Raw genomic sequence first — 17933 nt, forward strand, 5'->3', positions numbered from 1 at the left:
GGCCTGCCCATCACAATTTCATAAGCTCTCCATTGAAATTATATTATTTGCACTTAGTAAGGACATTTTGAAATTGTTGTTTACATTCTAGCAAGCTAATGCCATTGCTGGAAAGATCTGTGGCTCACAAATAAACTTTCAGAGGCACAGTCATTGCTTTTATTTATTAAATTGTATCGTGGTTGCATCGAATAGTGAACCCCATATGGCTTATTGATTCGTATTGCGAGATAAGCATATCATCATCCCATCCCTATTGAATATGTCTCTTTGCAACGACTTGGGTTGCATGAAGAAGTTGCAGATAATGTTACTGCGTTGTTTGTGGCAAAGAATGAGTCTAAAGAGAGTCTGGCTGACAAACATACAGATGAGAGGTTGGGTCACAAATAGTGCCACAAATAAGGCAAAGCGTTCAGCCATAGAGTGCATCTGACTAAGAGGCCGACGCTATCAATGTCATTTCATCACAAAACATCCAGAGCACTTACCTTTTATGTTCATAAATAAACCCAAACAGGTGAAACTATATTGTTGCATTGTCTGGAAAATGCTTCTCACATGCATACTCAAAACAAAAGAGACAAAACTGTCAACAGTAAGAGAACTATGTTTCTCCCTGTTTGACAGTGGAATCAAACCTCTGTGTGTTGTGGATCAGTAAGGAAGCACACCTTGTTTTTTTGTTTTTTTTACACACAAAACACACAATTCACAAACTTTTCTGAATGTCACGGTGGTCTGGTGTTTAGAGAGACTGTTCTGCAGCTGGAAAGTGTGATCATCCCTATCAAAGTGTCCTTGAGCAAAACACTGAACGCCTACCTGCTCCTGACCTCTGACCCCTCTGGTGAAACGCCTATATTTAACAGCCAGACCTAACATTTAACATCTCAGACATATTATGCGAAAAGGTTCATTACACTGTGTAATGTGATTGAGCGCACTGGATTCCTGCAAAAACGTTGTCTTCTTTATTTTGTTGGTTGGATGCATCTGCCACAAAATTTCACTGACCCTTTTCTTGCGGTCTTGTTTAATTCTTACTTGCTCTTGGTTATCTAGCACTTGTCAGTTAATGAAATAAAGATTTATTCTATTTTGAAAAGAAAAATTGTTTTGGAGCTTTTTGTGTTCCAGGTAGGCTTTTATTTAGACATTCCAGCCTCCACCATCTCACTACATCTCCTCTCATCTCTTAGCCTGAAGGTTTTCTCTGCTAAGCATCCCAAAGAGGATATAAATCTCACTTGCCAGGACCCTCTGGTATTTAAAAAAAATAAATAATTTTAGCTTATTGTTGGAAGTGATGGCAGCTGATATCAGCAGGGATAGTGGAACCCAAACATCCCAAAACCTCTCAATACATTTCAATACCAGACTTCCCAAACTTCTCAATACATTTTCTCATTTGACTAAATGTAATACTACTACAGTACAACTAGCTGCTTCTGCTACTATTACGACTACCACCACTACTATTGCTACTACCATACTACTCCTCAGTAATAATAATAATGATGGTAAGGAAGCAGGATCAACTTTTCATTTAATCAATCATAACTAGACAAGAAAAGGGCAATTATTGCGGTACATCACCCGTCGCCCAGTAAAGGTCTCCTCTCCCCAGTAGGTGGCGAGGTCGTCCGCACCAAGACAACAGCGAAGATCGTCTATAAGAAGGATGTCTTACTCACTTTCTGGTCTCCAAAAGTGGGCGTTATGCACGATAATATACTCCTGTATACCCCTGTATAGTTTTATCCAAACAAACTTAAAATAGGCCTGATTTTAACAGAAGATATCTGTCACAGAAAGCCATATCTCACAATGTTTCCATTAATGCCAGTACACTGAGAGAAGACTGCAGTTCTTTCCCCCACCGTGCTTCGCGATGACGTTTGCGGTACCTGGAAACGAGGCAGAGGCAGAGTGAGAGCTCTCTACTTTTTACTCCTCTCAGTTATTACTGTGTGTCAGTTGTTAAAGCCGGAGAATGAGAAATGATGGAGAGCAAGCTGCAGCTCTGACAAGGAGTGACAAGGGAAAGACGAAGTGAATGTGTGTTGGTAACTGAAAAGCTGGCACATCGTTTTGCTAGCTAGCCCTCTTTAAATGACTTGTCAACGTTTGCTTGTTGTTGACTGATAGATGCTGGCTAAGCTAGCTAGCTGGCTGTAGCTAACATAATTTGCTAACGTGATCAGTGTTGTAACAAGCTAGCGGTATGTTGCTCTGGATGTTTTGCGTTTATAATAAAAGTAAACGTGTTATACATTATCTGTACGTTAATTGTCACTTGTGTTGCGGATGTTTGCAGGTCATTAACAGCTTATGTAACGCTATAAATGGTTTCAACCTCTTTCCCATGTCACGGTATGACACCTGTCTGTCCAAGGAGAGGCTGGAGAAGATGGCAGTCCTTGGACAGCAGTTTGTTACCCAGACTTTTACCAGTTGGTCACAAAGCCAACGGTGTAGCTTTAGTCGGTTTTTTTAAAATATGTAACGTTACTTGGGATGTTGATTCCAGTTACAGCGTCCATCGAAGTTTATTCAGACAAGGGAGTTAACTAGGTTTTCTGCTTCTTTTGGAGGTCTAATAAGCTTTGAAATAGGCACTGATCTGTGATCCCTACGTTGGTTGGTGTAGGCTTAGGACTTGGTTGAGCTGCTCATCTAAGTAGCACAGTGCTGCGGATAATGTTTCCTGTATCAGTTTACTGATAGGGGCCAGCCAGCACTGGCCAATTTTTCCACTCAACAACAGCAGGGTAGACTGGAGTTGTTTTGGTAATAACTGAACTAGATGTGAACAATTGCTGCAAATGATTTCCACAAGCCACAAAAGAGGACATGCAAAAGGCTGAGATTATTTAATAGATTTGTAGCGTTCAGGTTTTTGACGTTCTGCTTTGTGAAACAATCCTGTGTTCAGGTTCCTCTATCTTATTGATGGTCTATTGAGTGAAGTGTCTGAACTGAACCTAAACCAGTAGTGCATCAAACACTTAATTCCAATTTAAGGCTAACTTTGCTACCCCTGTTGTGCTTGTTTTTTCAAGAATCTTCGCTTTTGCTACAGGATTGCCCCTGAGTTTTTTCATGTAATGCGTGTTTAGCCTTTATCAGACATCAAGCTGTTACAGCTCAATGAGAGTGACATTCCAATATTGCCCTCAAGGCATGGGGTTTATCACTAAGATATCTTTTCTGTACAGCAGAGGCTTGTGTGCTGCAGAATATCCATTACTAATGACCTCTTTGGTATTCTCTGTGTCTGTTCATGGGGGTGTTTGATATCAACTCAATGTGTAATTTCACTGCTCTTACTTTCATCTGAGTTGGCCTAATCCAGGCTAATTCTTTTAACAGTCTAGACAAAACCAAAATCCAGTTTGGCATTGTCACCACACAGATTGGTATTTAGCCAGAGTTCCTCTCCTAGAAAAACCCCACACCCTTATGTAGATCAATTACTTTTATCAGCACATTCAAACATTTGGTCTGCTTGTCCAAAAGCTGTCATGTGTGACATTCCTCTTCTGACCATCTCACTATTATGTGTTTTCCTCTTCCAGGTGCATGAGGCCTCCCGGCCCTGCGAGGAGAGCCCATGGAGCCAGATGTCATACCCATGCACTCCTCCTCTCCCCCGCCGCTGGACGACGATGGGGAGGTGGGGGCAGAGGAGGACGAATTTGGGGACTTCGGGGGTTTCTCTTTGGGGGTGTCCTGCTCCACTCTTGGCTTCAATGATTTTACTGAGTCGCCGTCTGGCCTCAGACAGCCTTCTCCAACCACAGAACCAGCCACCCATCCAGCCAACTCCAGCTTTAATTACCCGGTTGAACAATCCCAACCCACATCCACTGTGAAATCAGGGTTCGGCAGGAGTCAGGTAGACATCGAAGGGCAGCACTGTAATACAGAACCTCCTTTGCACCTCACGAACGGGTATCCTGAGAGGGACCGCTCCTCTGAGCACCCAGCCTCCGGGACCCACACAGCTTCTGTACCGGGTGCCGGCTCTCCCAGGGAGGAAACAGGGTTTGCCGACTTCACTGCATTCACAGAGCATGCGGCACACCCGTGGTGCTGCGGCTTCTCTCCCATGGGTGGCGCAGAACCCTGGGATGGCAGAGCGGGAAGGACAAACCTTGCCAACAGCTTGGGTGAGCAACTCTGTGATTCAGGACAGGAGATCATTACAGACTCTGATCCCGGGTCTTGTTGTGCATCGAAAGCAAAAGAAAATGATTGCACTAAGGTCAATCACTGTGAGCAAAGGGATGCAGCGCCCATTCAACCATCTCAGGACCACCAGCCTCAGGAACCTGCTACTGCTCTGATCTTCCCGTCTGAAGAGCCCCAGCCTGGGGAGGAGGAGCTAGACAAGCCTGGGGACAGTCAGAGGGAAAGGAGGCCTAGTACCAGCCGAAATACCAGTCCTTCACAAACCTCAGAGGAGGAGAGGGAGTCAGAGGAAAGCAGAGAAGATAGAGAGGAGAGTGTTTCTCCTCTCCCCAACACAGCCAGTCTGTATGAGTCTGTTAGTGAGGACTTTGCATCGTTCTGTGACATTGTTTCACCCGAGGGTCCTTCTGAGGACTTTGACCCACGCCTTTCACCCCCTGTTCCTCAGGAAGACAAGACTGAGTGTGAAGACGAGAGTGACGAGGAGGAGGAGGAGGAGGAACTGGGAAACTCCAGGCATGCCGACTCCCCTGTCAGTCTGTCACAGTCTGAGGGAGAGGAGTGTTTTCGTCATTGTGACCAGTCAGAGTCTGCGCCTCAGGAAACCTCTGCTACCTCCAACCAATCAGAATCTGAGACATACGTGGATGACGGCTTTGCGGACTTCAAAGAGGGTAGTTCGGAGCCTCACATGGGCAGAGACGGTGTCCAAACAGTTGGTGCAGGGGAACAGGGTGTAGGCAGCCTACCGCCAAGTGACAGCTTTGCAGACTTCTGCTCAGCACCCATAGAGGGGGATGGAGAGGGGTGCTGGGGGGAGTTCGGGAACCAGCAGGCCCAAACGGAGGGGAAAACTTGGGCCCAGTTCAGAGAGGAAGGCAGCACCAGGCAGACTGATGGGGACGCTGAGGAGGAGCGGGATGGGTCGGGACGAGATGGAGTTTCCAAGAGGGGCAGCTGGCAGGTGGGAGGAGTTTCACTGAATACTGTCTTTATTGCTGTTGATAATGATTATAATAATTATTTATTGTTGTTGTTATTATTAGCACTAAAATGTATTTAGATTTTTAACTTTACTTGTATAGCACTTTCAAAACAGACTAACCCGAACCCTAACCCTTCACAGACTATAAAACAATAACAAATAAAAGCTTAAAGTCAAGCAATAGGTCATTATATATATTCTTAACTTTCTTAACTTTCTTATTCTTAACTTAAATCTTAAAAATTACCCATGTTTTTTTGTGGCCAGGCCTCACTGTCCTGCCGTGTCCAGAAGCTTCTCCAGGCCAGTTTCCCTGAGGTGCTGGTCCCAGCAGAGAGGGGGGAGGAGGAGGTTCCCAGCCTCACTGCTCTGCTTCAGGCCCAACACCAGCCTGAGGACCAGGAAGAGGACAGGCCAGGAGAGCAGCAGCTGTCAGACAGAGCTCAGCAGTAAGAATGACCTCCTGACCTATAGGGTGGTGATGATGACCGCTATGTTAAAGTAATAAACCATGACATTTTCACATTTCGTCATCTTTCCCTCCTCGTCCTTCCATTTTTATTTGTTCTAATTTGTTTTGTTCTAATTTGTTTTTACAAATTACTTCTTTAGGAAAGTCATGAAAACATTTAATAAAGTTTCTTTTTAGCGTTGGTCTGGTAAGACGTGCACATTTTTACATTGTTTACACTTTGTTCTCGCAGTCAATTGAGTGCACATTTTAGCAAGCTGATCAATGGTTTCCCACAAATAATCTGACAAACTTAAAAGAAGAACATTAACGCATTTTTGATGGTAATATGCAATGTAGCAATATTACCATCATACTAGTGTATATTTAATATATTTTTTCATTAATGCATCCAACACTGCTTGGGAATACACCATTTTTCATTTTCTCACAATTTCCCCGTTTCCCAGGGTTCAGTGGGGCATGTGGTGGCAACACCAGGACGTCCACAATGCAGTTGGCCTGCAGTTTCAGTGGGGCGGTTCCCATACTAACAGGACTCTGCTCGGGTGCCTTGGTGTGGACACAAGGAACATTGTGAGTTTGGCAAAACGTAGGAACCACAGTGTTGTGTGTATGCGTAAATAAAGGCCGGTACACAATAATATGGCAGAACTATCAGAAAGGAATCTAAATCCACACTGTACTTATAGCCTAAAATATCATTAAAATGACTAAAATAACACAAAATATATTACCAAAGGAGACGTTGCATATTGTGGAACGTGTTGACAAGTTTATGTTGTTGCCATGGATACAGGTACTGCTGCGAAAGCCTTGAAAATTATTAGGCAAACATAACTCTACTGATTGGATCACTATACAGCTTTGTTGTAGCCTGTCTCTAATAAAAGCCTGGTCCTCTCTTTTATTAAAGTGTATAAAGGCCCCCGCTATTTTGTTACATTGCAAATGCCTAAAATGCGAAGTCTGATGTATTTTAATGGGCTGTTTTGATGTTGTGTGCCTTTGTCTTGTGACAGGTGTTCACTGGCCTGAAGAAGCAGCCGGTGGTCGTGCCTGCTTTTGCATCCAGCCTGGTGAGTAAACCGAGGGAAACCTGAAGTAAATTAATTTATTTTTAGATCGAGTAAAGGCTGAGCGGAGGAAAAAGCAGAGAGCGCTAACTGTGCTCCTGTTTCCTATTTCGCAAACGTCATTGCAAAGTGCAGCGGGAAAAAGAACTGCAGACCAGAGCTTTCTCTGCATGTAGGCTATTGATGTTAATGGAAAAGTTGCAAAATATGTTGTTCTTCTGTAAAAAATGGCTAAGGTTTATTTCGGTCACATTACACACAAGTTAAAAGTATTTGTTAACATCCAGAGCAAAGTTTTCTGTTTTTGTGATGAGTAGTTTTTTAGAAAAACAGCTTTGCTTCAGGTCTGTACTGGTAACGGTGTGAAACTATTGTGAAAATTCAACATTAACTATGAATCTTCACACCTTAGCTGCAACTTTTCCACCAGAACTATACATCATCGCCATGTAAAAAACCCAGAAGCAAGGGGAAGGGAAGAAGCATTGTAATGTTTTAAAACAGTAGACTTCAGTGGTCATAACAACAAAATGACATGACAGAAGACAAGACAAAGATGTATTTATTGTCAGAGCACAAAAAACAATCATGACAGCTTCAGGAGGAAAACACAGGGTTTGGTTACTATGTATGTACCCATTGCTCCCACTCTAATTTTACTGCTTTTATTGAGTTCCCGTCCCATTTTTTATCTCTTATCAGGGAATGCTGGAGCCCACCAAAGAGTCTGTACCGGCTGTCGGTTCTCCGGGACGCACAGTGGTCAGAGCACAAGGACCTCCAGGGCCCCGGGACAGGCGGGGCCCCCCAACAGACTCAGTGCAGGTAAATGGGCCTTTGGAATGGAACGTGTGTAAAGGTTCCTGTGTGTATGTGTGCTAAAACCTGAAAATGTTTCACCTTCCAGAAATTGCTTCAAGCTCTGTATATGGCGTGTTGTATATTTGCTCTTTCATTCTAACCTGCCTAACCAGTTGGCAGCCTACAGACAATAGTTAGTAGTAAATTACACCGGATATTCAGAGTGTGTAGGCCATGGAGAGGTACTAATGTCTGATGTAAAAGATCTATTGACTGGGCACGGTGGCTTTAAACATTTCACTCCATACAGTTGATCGCGTGATATTTTGGAGATCTATGAATTTAAAGTCACAATGAAACAGCATTTTGAGAGCATCTTTCTTCCTTAATTTGATGTATTTCTTATTGAAACAGGATGTTGGGGCGGGACATAACATGGGGAGTGATCAGTGGGATAAAAGTGAGGGAGAGAAAGGCAGAAAGGTTTTATTTGATGGGAGGGGCAGAGGGGCGGGACTGTTGGAAAATATGTGATGGTTTTATTGGTTGGAATTCAAATTTTACACCTACTGGTGCAGCATGAGGTAATCACTAAAGATAAACAGTTTTCCAGAAAGTAAGTAAGTAATGGGAGCTTGGTATAAAAATACAAGAAAACAATTTTTTTGTACCCTTTTTTGGGCACTCATTGTTAAATAGGTGTATATTATGACATGGAAAATTAACTAACAAGGTGAAGAAGTCATTTTTCATTTTATTGTGACTTTAAGCTTGCTGTACTGTTGCACTCTGATAAGAATACCAGTTACATGCCTAAAACTTTTGTACATTTTGTGGCATTTATTGTTAAATAGGTGTATATTATGACATGGAAAATTAACTAACACGGTGAAAAGGTCATTTTTTATTTAAGCGTGCTATACTGTTGCACTCTGATAAGAATGGCAGCTATAAGCCTAAAATGCTGATTTAATGCTGTTTGGTCCTCCCCCTGTAGGAGGCGCTCCCCTCCAGACAGCTGGACTGGAGCAGCAGTGGCCTTACCAACTCTCAGGACGGTACGTCCCCTCGCCGAGCCCCTCACTTCTGGGGTTGGAAATAAGACTACCTTCCTTCCCCTACCTGGCTTCTTCTGCTCAACCAAACCTTCTGGGGCTTTTACTCCGGGTTCCTCTTCTCTCCCGTTTGTCCTGGGAATTCTCTGCTTCTCTTATTGAACTCAGTGTTTCCTCTCTGTTCACTTAGCAGCAACAAAAATACCATCACTGCTAGAGAAAATGTGAAATTAACAAAATATTGTGATTTAGCTCAATTTCCTTCAAAGATCACAAAGTAGACCTAGTGTTTAGAAATTATGTTCCTGTCATAATGATTTATCCAACTAAGAATTGTTTTCAGACCCAAACGTGGGACCAAAAGTGGAACGTCTGTGCAACCAAAAGGAAGATTACAACTGTTACAGAGGAAACACTGTATGACTTTTCTTCTTTTTCCCTCCTTCAGCTACTTCTCTGTCTCTTCTTTTCCTGCTGTCACCCTTTTTTAAATCAGAATTTATCTCAGTATTTGTCAATTCCAGTTGTTTTGGGGGAACCAAGTGGTCACACTTGGTATTAGTGAAGGCCATTGAAAACAAGGGTTGAGTACTGTTGTGCTATTTGATGATTCTGAAGTATTTCTCTATCAACTACAACACAAAATTATATGGGAGGGAGAAGTTTGATTAATTTCACATTTGCATGGCTGTTTATAAGGCGCCATTCTGTACATGTGTTTCCCCCCAAAATTGGTAAGAATCAAGTAGCATGGCCAGAATAGGTTAGTGTAAAGAAAATGCTCATATCAGTATTCAGCAAATTGGCATATGGTGCCATTTGGTGGATTTGTTTATTAAAAACACCTTACAGTACTATTTGTATTCATTGGTGGCCCCTGTGGGAATCAAACCCCCAACCCTGCCAGTGTTGGTGCCATGCTCTCCCCATTGCGCGATACATGGCCATAGCATGCAACTTTTACCAGTAATTTTGAGAGAGTCTATCCCTTTACTTGGAAAGTTGAAAACAGTATTTCTACCTTCTCTGCCACACTGCGATTCCTCCAGTTAAGAAGGACCTCAGACCAAAACTGGCTACCTCATCCGCCCTCAGTGAAGTGATGCTGAAATAACGTGATGAGGGTGTCTTTCTTTGTATCCCTTCTTTCAAACCAAACACTCCTGATTCCTCCTGGGATAAGGAAACCTTTGTAATTGTTATGTTTCCCTGTTTGACAAAGCTGTCCTCCCCGAATACAAATCAGCGTCTAATCCTTTAGCATTTAGTTTAACAAATGTCATCTCCAAATTATCTTCACACTTTCTTAAAAAAAAAGTCTGAATCTGACCCATGTAATTGACCCATGTAGTTATTTAACTCCATCACAACAATGACATCAACAACCCAACCAGGAAAAAAGTTCAGTGATAAAATGTATACATGCATACATAACAGGAATTAATAAAAAGGTGACTATGTAACAGTAGAAACAAATAAAAAGTATGCACAGCAGAGAGCAGTGTTTTCTCTCTAGGTGTTGTTGACTGCAGCAAACAAGTCAAACAAATTTACTCTCTGTTTTTCACTTGGTTCAAAAGGAAGAAACATTGACTAAGAAATCAAAAGACTGACATTGAACTATTGAACTATTGAACTATTGAACTATTGACAGTAATTTAATGAAGAAAAGAAAATATATGTAGCTTAGGCAAGATTTCCAGATCACAGTGAGAACAGCGGAGAAAAAATGTTGACACAGCTACAGCCAAGGCAAGTTTGTAATGCTATCACTTTTATGCTGCTATTTATTTTTTTAAGTTCCAGTTGTTTTTAACATCCTGAGAATGTTGTCAGGTGAATTAGAGAATTACTGTGCCCTGAAACATATTGTATATTAGCATGGTGAAAAGGATCTGCAGGAAACGCTACACCTGGTTTACTGGGGCAATGTAATTTCCTGAGAAATGATGTTACACAAACTGTAACTGATATGTTCCCCGATTAAACACATTTCCCATGGGCATGCATGCGGAAGAGTAATCCGTAACATCAGTAAATTCAATTCTAAATTGAGTTTGAAAATTCAATTTAAAATTCAATTTGTCCCTCAAACCACCCTGTTTCCTGTTGAAGTGTCCCGGAGCGAGACACTGAACCTGCCAACCTGCTGTACCTGTATTCACTCTGGAGAGGAGTGCCAGCTGAAAACCTAAAGTGTAAATGTTATTCTGTATAAAGCATGCTTCTCTCAGTGAATTTATTGATGTTACGACCTTTTCTTCATTTGACAAGTCAATATACCTGACATTGACTCTGCTTCCTTCATCATTATCTTAAGACTAAGCATAGTAGTCTTAAGATATAATGATAAGAGTGAAAGGTTTAATCTGCACACTTGTAACACCTTCTGGACAGACGGGTGCCGCAGGGTAATTATTTTACAGGTTTAATCCAAAACGCTATATATACATTTTGAAAAATGATTGGTACCTGAAATTCACTAGTCAACATTTCATAAACAATCCAAAGTGTTTCTATTTTGTAAGGTCTTGAGTTAGTTAATAACTACAGTTGTATTTCATAATTAGTTGTGCCTTTATGCCAGCAGTCGTTTTCTAAAAGGTGTCTAAAATGGTCTATCTCATTTTGGAACAAAACTCTTACTTTCTTGACTTCAAAGCCAATTGTTTTTTTTTGCAGATTTACTGCTTGAATCCGGATTTAATGCAATGCAATAAGCACTTGTGGGAAATCCCTTGTAAATACTGAAATAAATCTGTTGATCCAATCGGCTCAATTTCGCCTCTTTTCGCTCTGCTTTTCTCTCTTGCTGGAAGTTACTCCTCTCCTCTGGGTGGCTTAATGCTAAATTGGAGCCTTTATTACAACTCAACGCTCTGAGATTTGGGGTTAATTTATGTTTTTTTTTTTTACAGCATGTAAGATATGAAACAATGGCTGCAAACACTGGGTGGATTTCCCAGGCGCCGATCAGTACACTCCCTGTGTGTCAGCATGTGTCATTTTCAGCACAACAGTAATTCATTCAGTCTAGGGGACAGCACACATTTCTGTTACTTTTCAACACAACTTGTGTCACTATGCTTTCCTGCTACCATATTTTGCATTGAAATGTAAGGACCTTGGCGAAAAAATGAGAATGGACACACAGAGGCTTATGATACTGTAAATAGAGAAATGTATTCAATTAAGTGCTCAGGTGACAGAAAAATACTTCAGCAAAAGGTGGAAGAAGGACATTTTGGTTTACACCATCATCAAGTTGTGTTGTCCAAAACTAGATATTTAAATGTGTTGAAAATGACACAACTTTGTCAAGAGCAAAACATTTTACAGAATCAATTAGCTTCCAACCTTCTGTTCTGATCTGTTGGATTGTCACTATGCTGTTTCTGCAAGTTTGGTTTTGTAACTGGAGAAAAGTGTTGGTAACCTTACTCCAGTGTATTGACGTGTGTATTAACCTATGGAAAAGTATTGAAAGTGTACAATACTTTGCTGTATTGTAACTACACAACGTTACTGAATTATGTGTGACAACATTGTGATAAAAATAACCAGTAACACAATAGTACTGAGTGTTTTACATACACTGATAATATTTTTCCACAGATTAATACACAGGTGAATGCACTTGAAGAAGGACATTTTTAGTGGTAACCAAATGTTTTTTCAGTGCAAGAGACCAAATGTCAAAATTAGAGTGATATGCAGATGAAACATGCAAATCCCAATGTACAAAGCCACAACACTGTAATACAAGGCTATTTATTGGGTTTGTTTTATTTGTTTAATCAACTCTCATTTTGAAATTTGTCCTGTGGCTTTGCAAAACACCAAAATCAAACTTTTAAGTGTCTGATTTTCACTCAAGGAGGAAGTCGTTGCATCAGAACTGACATCTTGCTGCATGGTGCGTGGTCAGGACGTCCTCCGAGGTTTTGAATGGGTTGCGTTCAGACTCAGGATGCAAGTAAAGTGAATTGCAGTGATTTGTTGAGGCTGTTTGGGCTACCTGTCACCTGAATGACCTTACTACCCTGTTATAGTTTTTGGTTGGTGGATTTGTCTCAGCCTTCCTACTGTCTCAATAAAAGGAGAAAAAAAAACACCAATGGGAGAGGTTGGTCCATTCTCCATTTAGGAAACAGAAATTAAGTTAACCCCCACCACAACCCCCCCTACCCTGTCTCCCTTGCTAGCACAGGCTGCTCTGGGCTCAACCTGGATTACTTTGGTCCTGTGGAGGAGAGCGGGTCCAGCCGCAGCCGCAGCCGGAGCAGCAGCCCTCCACCAGGTCAGCTATGTGACACTGCACTGCACAATGTACATCCTCTGTCTGAAAAAAACACTGTAGTCACACCTTCATGTTGTGTACATTAGTGTCTCAGTGTATTTCCCCCACTTTGCAAAAATGGCCATCTTACATCATTCACTCTTATATTGTTATGTCTCAAAATCTCAATTTTCTTAAAACATAATGTGAATGTAATGTAATGACAGAAATGTAACAAAACCTGCCGATGCTGTGAGATAATTTCACTTGGTTCTATTATAGTTTCACTTGGTCCAAGAGTGTTTTTAGAATCAAGTGACAATTTGATACTAGTGGAGTGATATGTCGTATTTCAATATACTGTAGTGTCACTTGTTTCAAGAAAATTCTTTGACAATATTCAGCAAACATTTTGTGATGAGATTTTGTGTGCAACAAATATCGTGCAGCCCGAGTCTACATCAGGGTTTCCCCTTGGCAGCATGAAAGGAAAACGGCGTTTATCTCTTCCACAGAAACTAGTTTTGGCATGGAGGCAGCGGCCAGCCGTGCCAATTTTTTCTTTCTTTTTATTTGCAGTACTCTTTTGAAGCCCTGGGGGTAACTTTTCAGTGTGTCGTCGGAAATACCTGGCATGTGTTTGTATAGATGAATATCAGGATTAAAGACTGATTGTCCACGCTTGTATAACTCATACACATTGCATTGTTATCTTTCCTTACCTTTGCCAAGGCGGTATTATGTTTCCGCCCGCTAGTTAGTTTTTGTGTGTCTGTCAGCAGGATATCTCAAAAACAGATTTCCATGAAATATGGGGGACAGATCGGCCTTGGGCCAAGGAACAATTGATTAGACTTTGGAGGTGATCCATATCAGATTTCTGCCATTAGATGATGATTGTTTTTTAGCCGTAACTATGAAACCAACAGAGACAGAGACTTGATTTCAATCCTAAGGGCGTTTGCAGGGTCAACACGCCAATTTAGCTTAAAATGAAAGTGATGGGAATGATGTTTTGGGTGTAACAGTAAGCTGGTGAATTGTTCAGCGTTCCACTCTCCAAGTGTCATACAGTTGACTGTTAATATATTTTCATGCACAGCCTTGATATTTTTATTTGCATATATCAAGATTTTTTTTCCCAAAATTAGATTCTGTCCTGTCATACTTTTAAGTGTCACATTCAAGAGCACATAAAGAAATACCTATCAATACAGCATGCTATAATTCAAATTTAACAGCTAACTCTTGCCTTAATGTGTGCTTTGTTCCTTCTCTAACATTTGTGTTGCATGTTTGCGCCTGTGTGTGTGTGTGTTAACACACACACACACACATGTGAAGGAGTTGACCGTGACCTGTATGAACTGACCATCACCAAACTGGAAGCCGGCGCTAGCAGCAGCCACCCAGAGGAAACCTTCAATCGCCTCATGTCCACTGCAGAGAAGACCAGCACTTCAGTCAGGTCAGCTGGTGTTATGCTCATTTATTTTATTCTTATCTTATTTAAAGTAATAATAAGAAACTTCTCACATAAATAAATGTCAGTTTTGCTAATCTCTATCACCAGTAGCTGTTGCTTACTAAATAAATACCAATTGAATGTTAGACTATAAATGCATTTAAATATTGTTGTTCTGTAATTGTCCACCTCCACAATTTCAGACACCGCCCTCCACGCCACTTCTCTTTTATTTTGTAACGGTGTTTGGCCAAAGATGCATCATATAAAATGGGATAACAGAAAAACCACAGCAATGAACGCTGAGAAACAAAGATGGAGACAAAATTAAAAAAAACGAACATCTTACAGAATACTACTTTAACCTTTTGTTTTCTCCAAGAGAGTATTTGCCCAGAAATCCGCCCCACAATACACACAATATTGTACACACAATACACAATACAAATAGACGTTCTAATACTCATGCTAGCTCTGTGTGTGTGTGCATCTGTGTGTGTGTGTGTGTGTGTGTGTGTGTGTGTGTGTGTGTGTTGGCAGGAAACCTCAACAGGATGAAGGGCTCAGTGCGGAGGCTGGCAGGATGATCTGTGCTCTGCCTGACCTGTCTTTCATGCGGGCCAAGGTCCTCATGTTCCCCAGCATCCTCATACCCAAGGAATGCAGCTCTCCAACATTAGAGTGACATGTGCACTTTACACACACACACACACACACACTAAATGCTTAATGTACCACTTATTCTAATTTACACAGGATTCAAAGGAACTGTAAGGATACAAGAGGCGTACCCATCTTCTGTCGCAGGCTGAAAACTGCAACATATCTTTCCTGCTTTACTCGCTCTAATTCGCTGCCATAAAAAAACATCCTTCTACTTCTTTCCTCGGCTCGGGCTTTGTCCGTCTTTCCGTCCATCCGTCCGACCAAACCGCTCCTCCATCAAATGTGAGATCTCAGGTGACATCTCAGACGACACTGGTCTTATTTTGACGAAACGTGGAGGGATGATATGTCTTCGCACTTGTGTTCTGGCGTTTAAAATCAAATACACCGATTGGCCTGATGGGGGCGATATAATCAAAGGGCAAAATGTAATATTTGTAACTTTGAAAGGTCTTTACTCTAGGAGAATTTAGTCCAATTTAGGTGAAACTTGCTACACACATCCAGCTATCCTTAGAATTTACACTGATTGGCCTAATGAGGGCGCTATAATTAACGGTAAAAATGTTTAAATTCAGATGTAATATCCTAGACACCACTGGTGCGATTTTGATGAAACGTGGATGGATGATGCATTTTGGCACTGTGTTCTGGAGTTTAAAAACATTACACTAATTGGCCTGGTGGAGGCGCTATAATTAAAGGTAAAAAAACCTCCTACACCATAAGTCCGGTGCACCAGAAACTTGCTATATAAATCCACCTATCTTTGCAAATTTGACTGATTTGGGTATAGTATAGTAAAACTCAAACTTTTTTAACTTAAATGTGATATCTCAGACACCACTGGTCTGATTGGAGGGATGACGCATCTTGCTTCTGATTGGCTCAAGGCGTACCTGCATCATTCATGGCGGATGACACGTTTTTTATTTCTTTGGCTAGCATTCCTCTCAGTTCTCTCGTACGCGGTCATTCTCGGGTCACAGGAATAAAGTCGGGCGCTGTGGCTCGGACCCTTGCACTCCTTACTATTGGTTGCTTGCAATGTTAAGAGCATGAACTAAATGCTTAAAATATACTCTAACTGTAACTACCTAAGAGCTCTGATACGTGCAGCTGGGTGAGGATTGTCTGGGTCGTATAAAGCCTGGATGTATCTTTTATCTTCGTCAGTAAAGGGGCAGAATATCCTCGCATTTAGCAGCTTGCACTTGGATTTCGACGCAGGACAATCAGCAAACTGCAGAGAAGCGGGTCTCCCCTGCAGCTCCAGTCTCGTTTGGTGTGTTTCTTTATTGGTTTTACACCAAATACAACTCTCCCTGATGTTGTGGTTTGTTTCGGTTGAAAGTAACCCGTACACACACAAACACACACCGCTAAATGTCTTCTTATTCACTCTGGTAAAGCAAACTCACTTCAATTACGTTTTATTTATTGAACATTTTATTAATTTATGTATTATAAATAAATGTCATCAGCTTGTTGTTGATATTAACATTCATTATAGACTAATTTGTGATTTGGGAGACTGAATGAATGTACTTCTCTTTTAGTTTGGTAAGACTTGAGTGAAGAGGCCTTATCCTTTTTATCCTCTCACTTGACAAACTATATTTAAAACTATAAAAGAATATTTTCCATGCTTGAAATAACAAAGTTGGCATCTTCGTGGTGCGTTTCTACTTGAATCTTTACCTCTGAATTGCTTTATCTCTCCTGCTTTTTCAAAACACAGTGCGACCAGCGCTGTTCAGTGTGCAGTTTACTTGTCTGGTTGTAGACTCTGTAAACCAGCTGAGCTGGTTATTTGCTGCTTTTTAATCTCCATGCTAATCATTTTCTTTTTCTTTGCTTGTTTTTTGCATAATATTAAATATTAAGCCATGTTAGAATAATGTCAGTTGCTGTCAGTTTTGCTGATTTGAAGTACTGGGAAAGGGAAATAAAAGCATTCAAACTGTTTGCTCCAATAACTATTTCACATTTATTGAAAATTGCACTGAATGAATGTGTGTTGGTTCATAAAAGCATCAGTGATAAACATGGAATGCAAGATGATGACTGATGATGATCTAAAGCCTAGGGGTAAAGTGTTATGTCCAATAAATCCTTCTCTTTTCTCAAGGGATCTTTCTTGTAGATCCTAACACACCAAGACGAAGGTTCCCCAGGCTTGAAACAGTCAAATTAACAAGCAGTAATTACACAAGTCTGTTGTCTTTGTACTTGAAATTAATTTCTCATCCGCCCAAGTTGTCAATTTCAAGGCCCAATCTGGAGGTGGAGCATGTCGCCCTCTGGTGAGCAACAGGAAGACTGCTTAGGGCTGTCTTCCTGTTGGTTTATGGGTCTGTAATAGTTTTTTCACTTTATAAAAAGGCTGACGGTATACTGAACATGAGCTTTAAATGTAGTTTGAATCCCTCTAAATGCTGCCTTTACATGGATCTGTATTTTGAGTGTGAGATGAAACTTGTGACAATAAGTTTGATGAGCAAAACTTAGCCTTTAAAATCTGCTTCTATATATCCATAATTGATATGTGAAATAAAGTAAAATGCAATGGGATTAATGAATTAGTCAATCAATCAATCAATCAATCAATCAAAAAGACCTTGAAGACAGGCTCCAACAAAAACAGCTTATTTGGTTTGATAATTTGTAATGATGTATTTTGATGCAAAAGACTACTCTTTTTTAATTGCAGGAGTGCTAATGATTATGTTTTGTAGTCTGTCTTGATTGTGCATACATAATATACTTGTAATTAGGCTACTTTTTACTTATCATTGTCTTTGGCTGTCAGCAATTTCTCTGCAGAGGCAGATGTAGCATTTTTAGATGAGAGGAGAGGCACCATACTTATTTCCTGCAGCTCAAACATGAAACCAAAGTTGTTGCTTTGCATGTAATTTGTTTTGATTGATTGCA

The 17933-nt window shown here is 40.9% G+C and overlaps 2 protein-coding genes across 2 annotated transcripts in view; both read left to right on the plus strand.

The window, feature by feature from the left end:
• The window catches only part of ugp2b (UDP-glucose pyrophosphorylase 2b), a 409818-nt gene that overhangs the window by 186385 nt on the left and 205500 nt on the right, over positions 1–17933 (plus strand). The window lies entirely within an intron of this gene.
• aftphb (aftiphilin b) lies at positions 1990–17892 on the plus strand. Its single transcript, XM_071905309.2, has 10 exons — positions 1990–2061; positions 3582–5161; positions 5450–5631; positions 6104–6230; positions 6677–6733; positions 7433–7555; positions 8529–8589; positions 12797–12886; positions 14210–14333; positions 14871–17892. The coding sequence occupies exons 2-10, from the start codon at positions 3617–3619 to the stop codon at positions 15013–15015; spliced, it is 2454 nt and encodes an 817-aa protein (XP_071761410.2). The 5' UTR covers positions 1990–2061; positions 3582–3616; the 3' UTR covers positions 15016–17892.

Source organism: Centroberyx gerrardi, chromosome 15 (assembly GCF_048128805.1).
Source record: "Centroberyx gerrardi isolate f3 chromosome 15, fCenGer3.hap1.cur.20231027, whole genome shotgun sequence".
In the NCBI taxonomy this organism is placed as follows: domain Eukaryota; kingdom Metazoa; phylum Chordata; class Actinopteri; order Beryciformes; family Berycidae; genus Centroberyx; species Centroberyx gerrardi.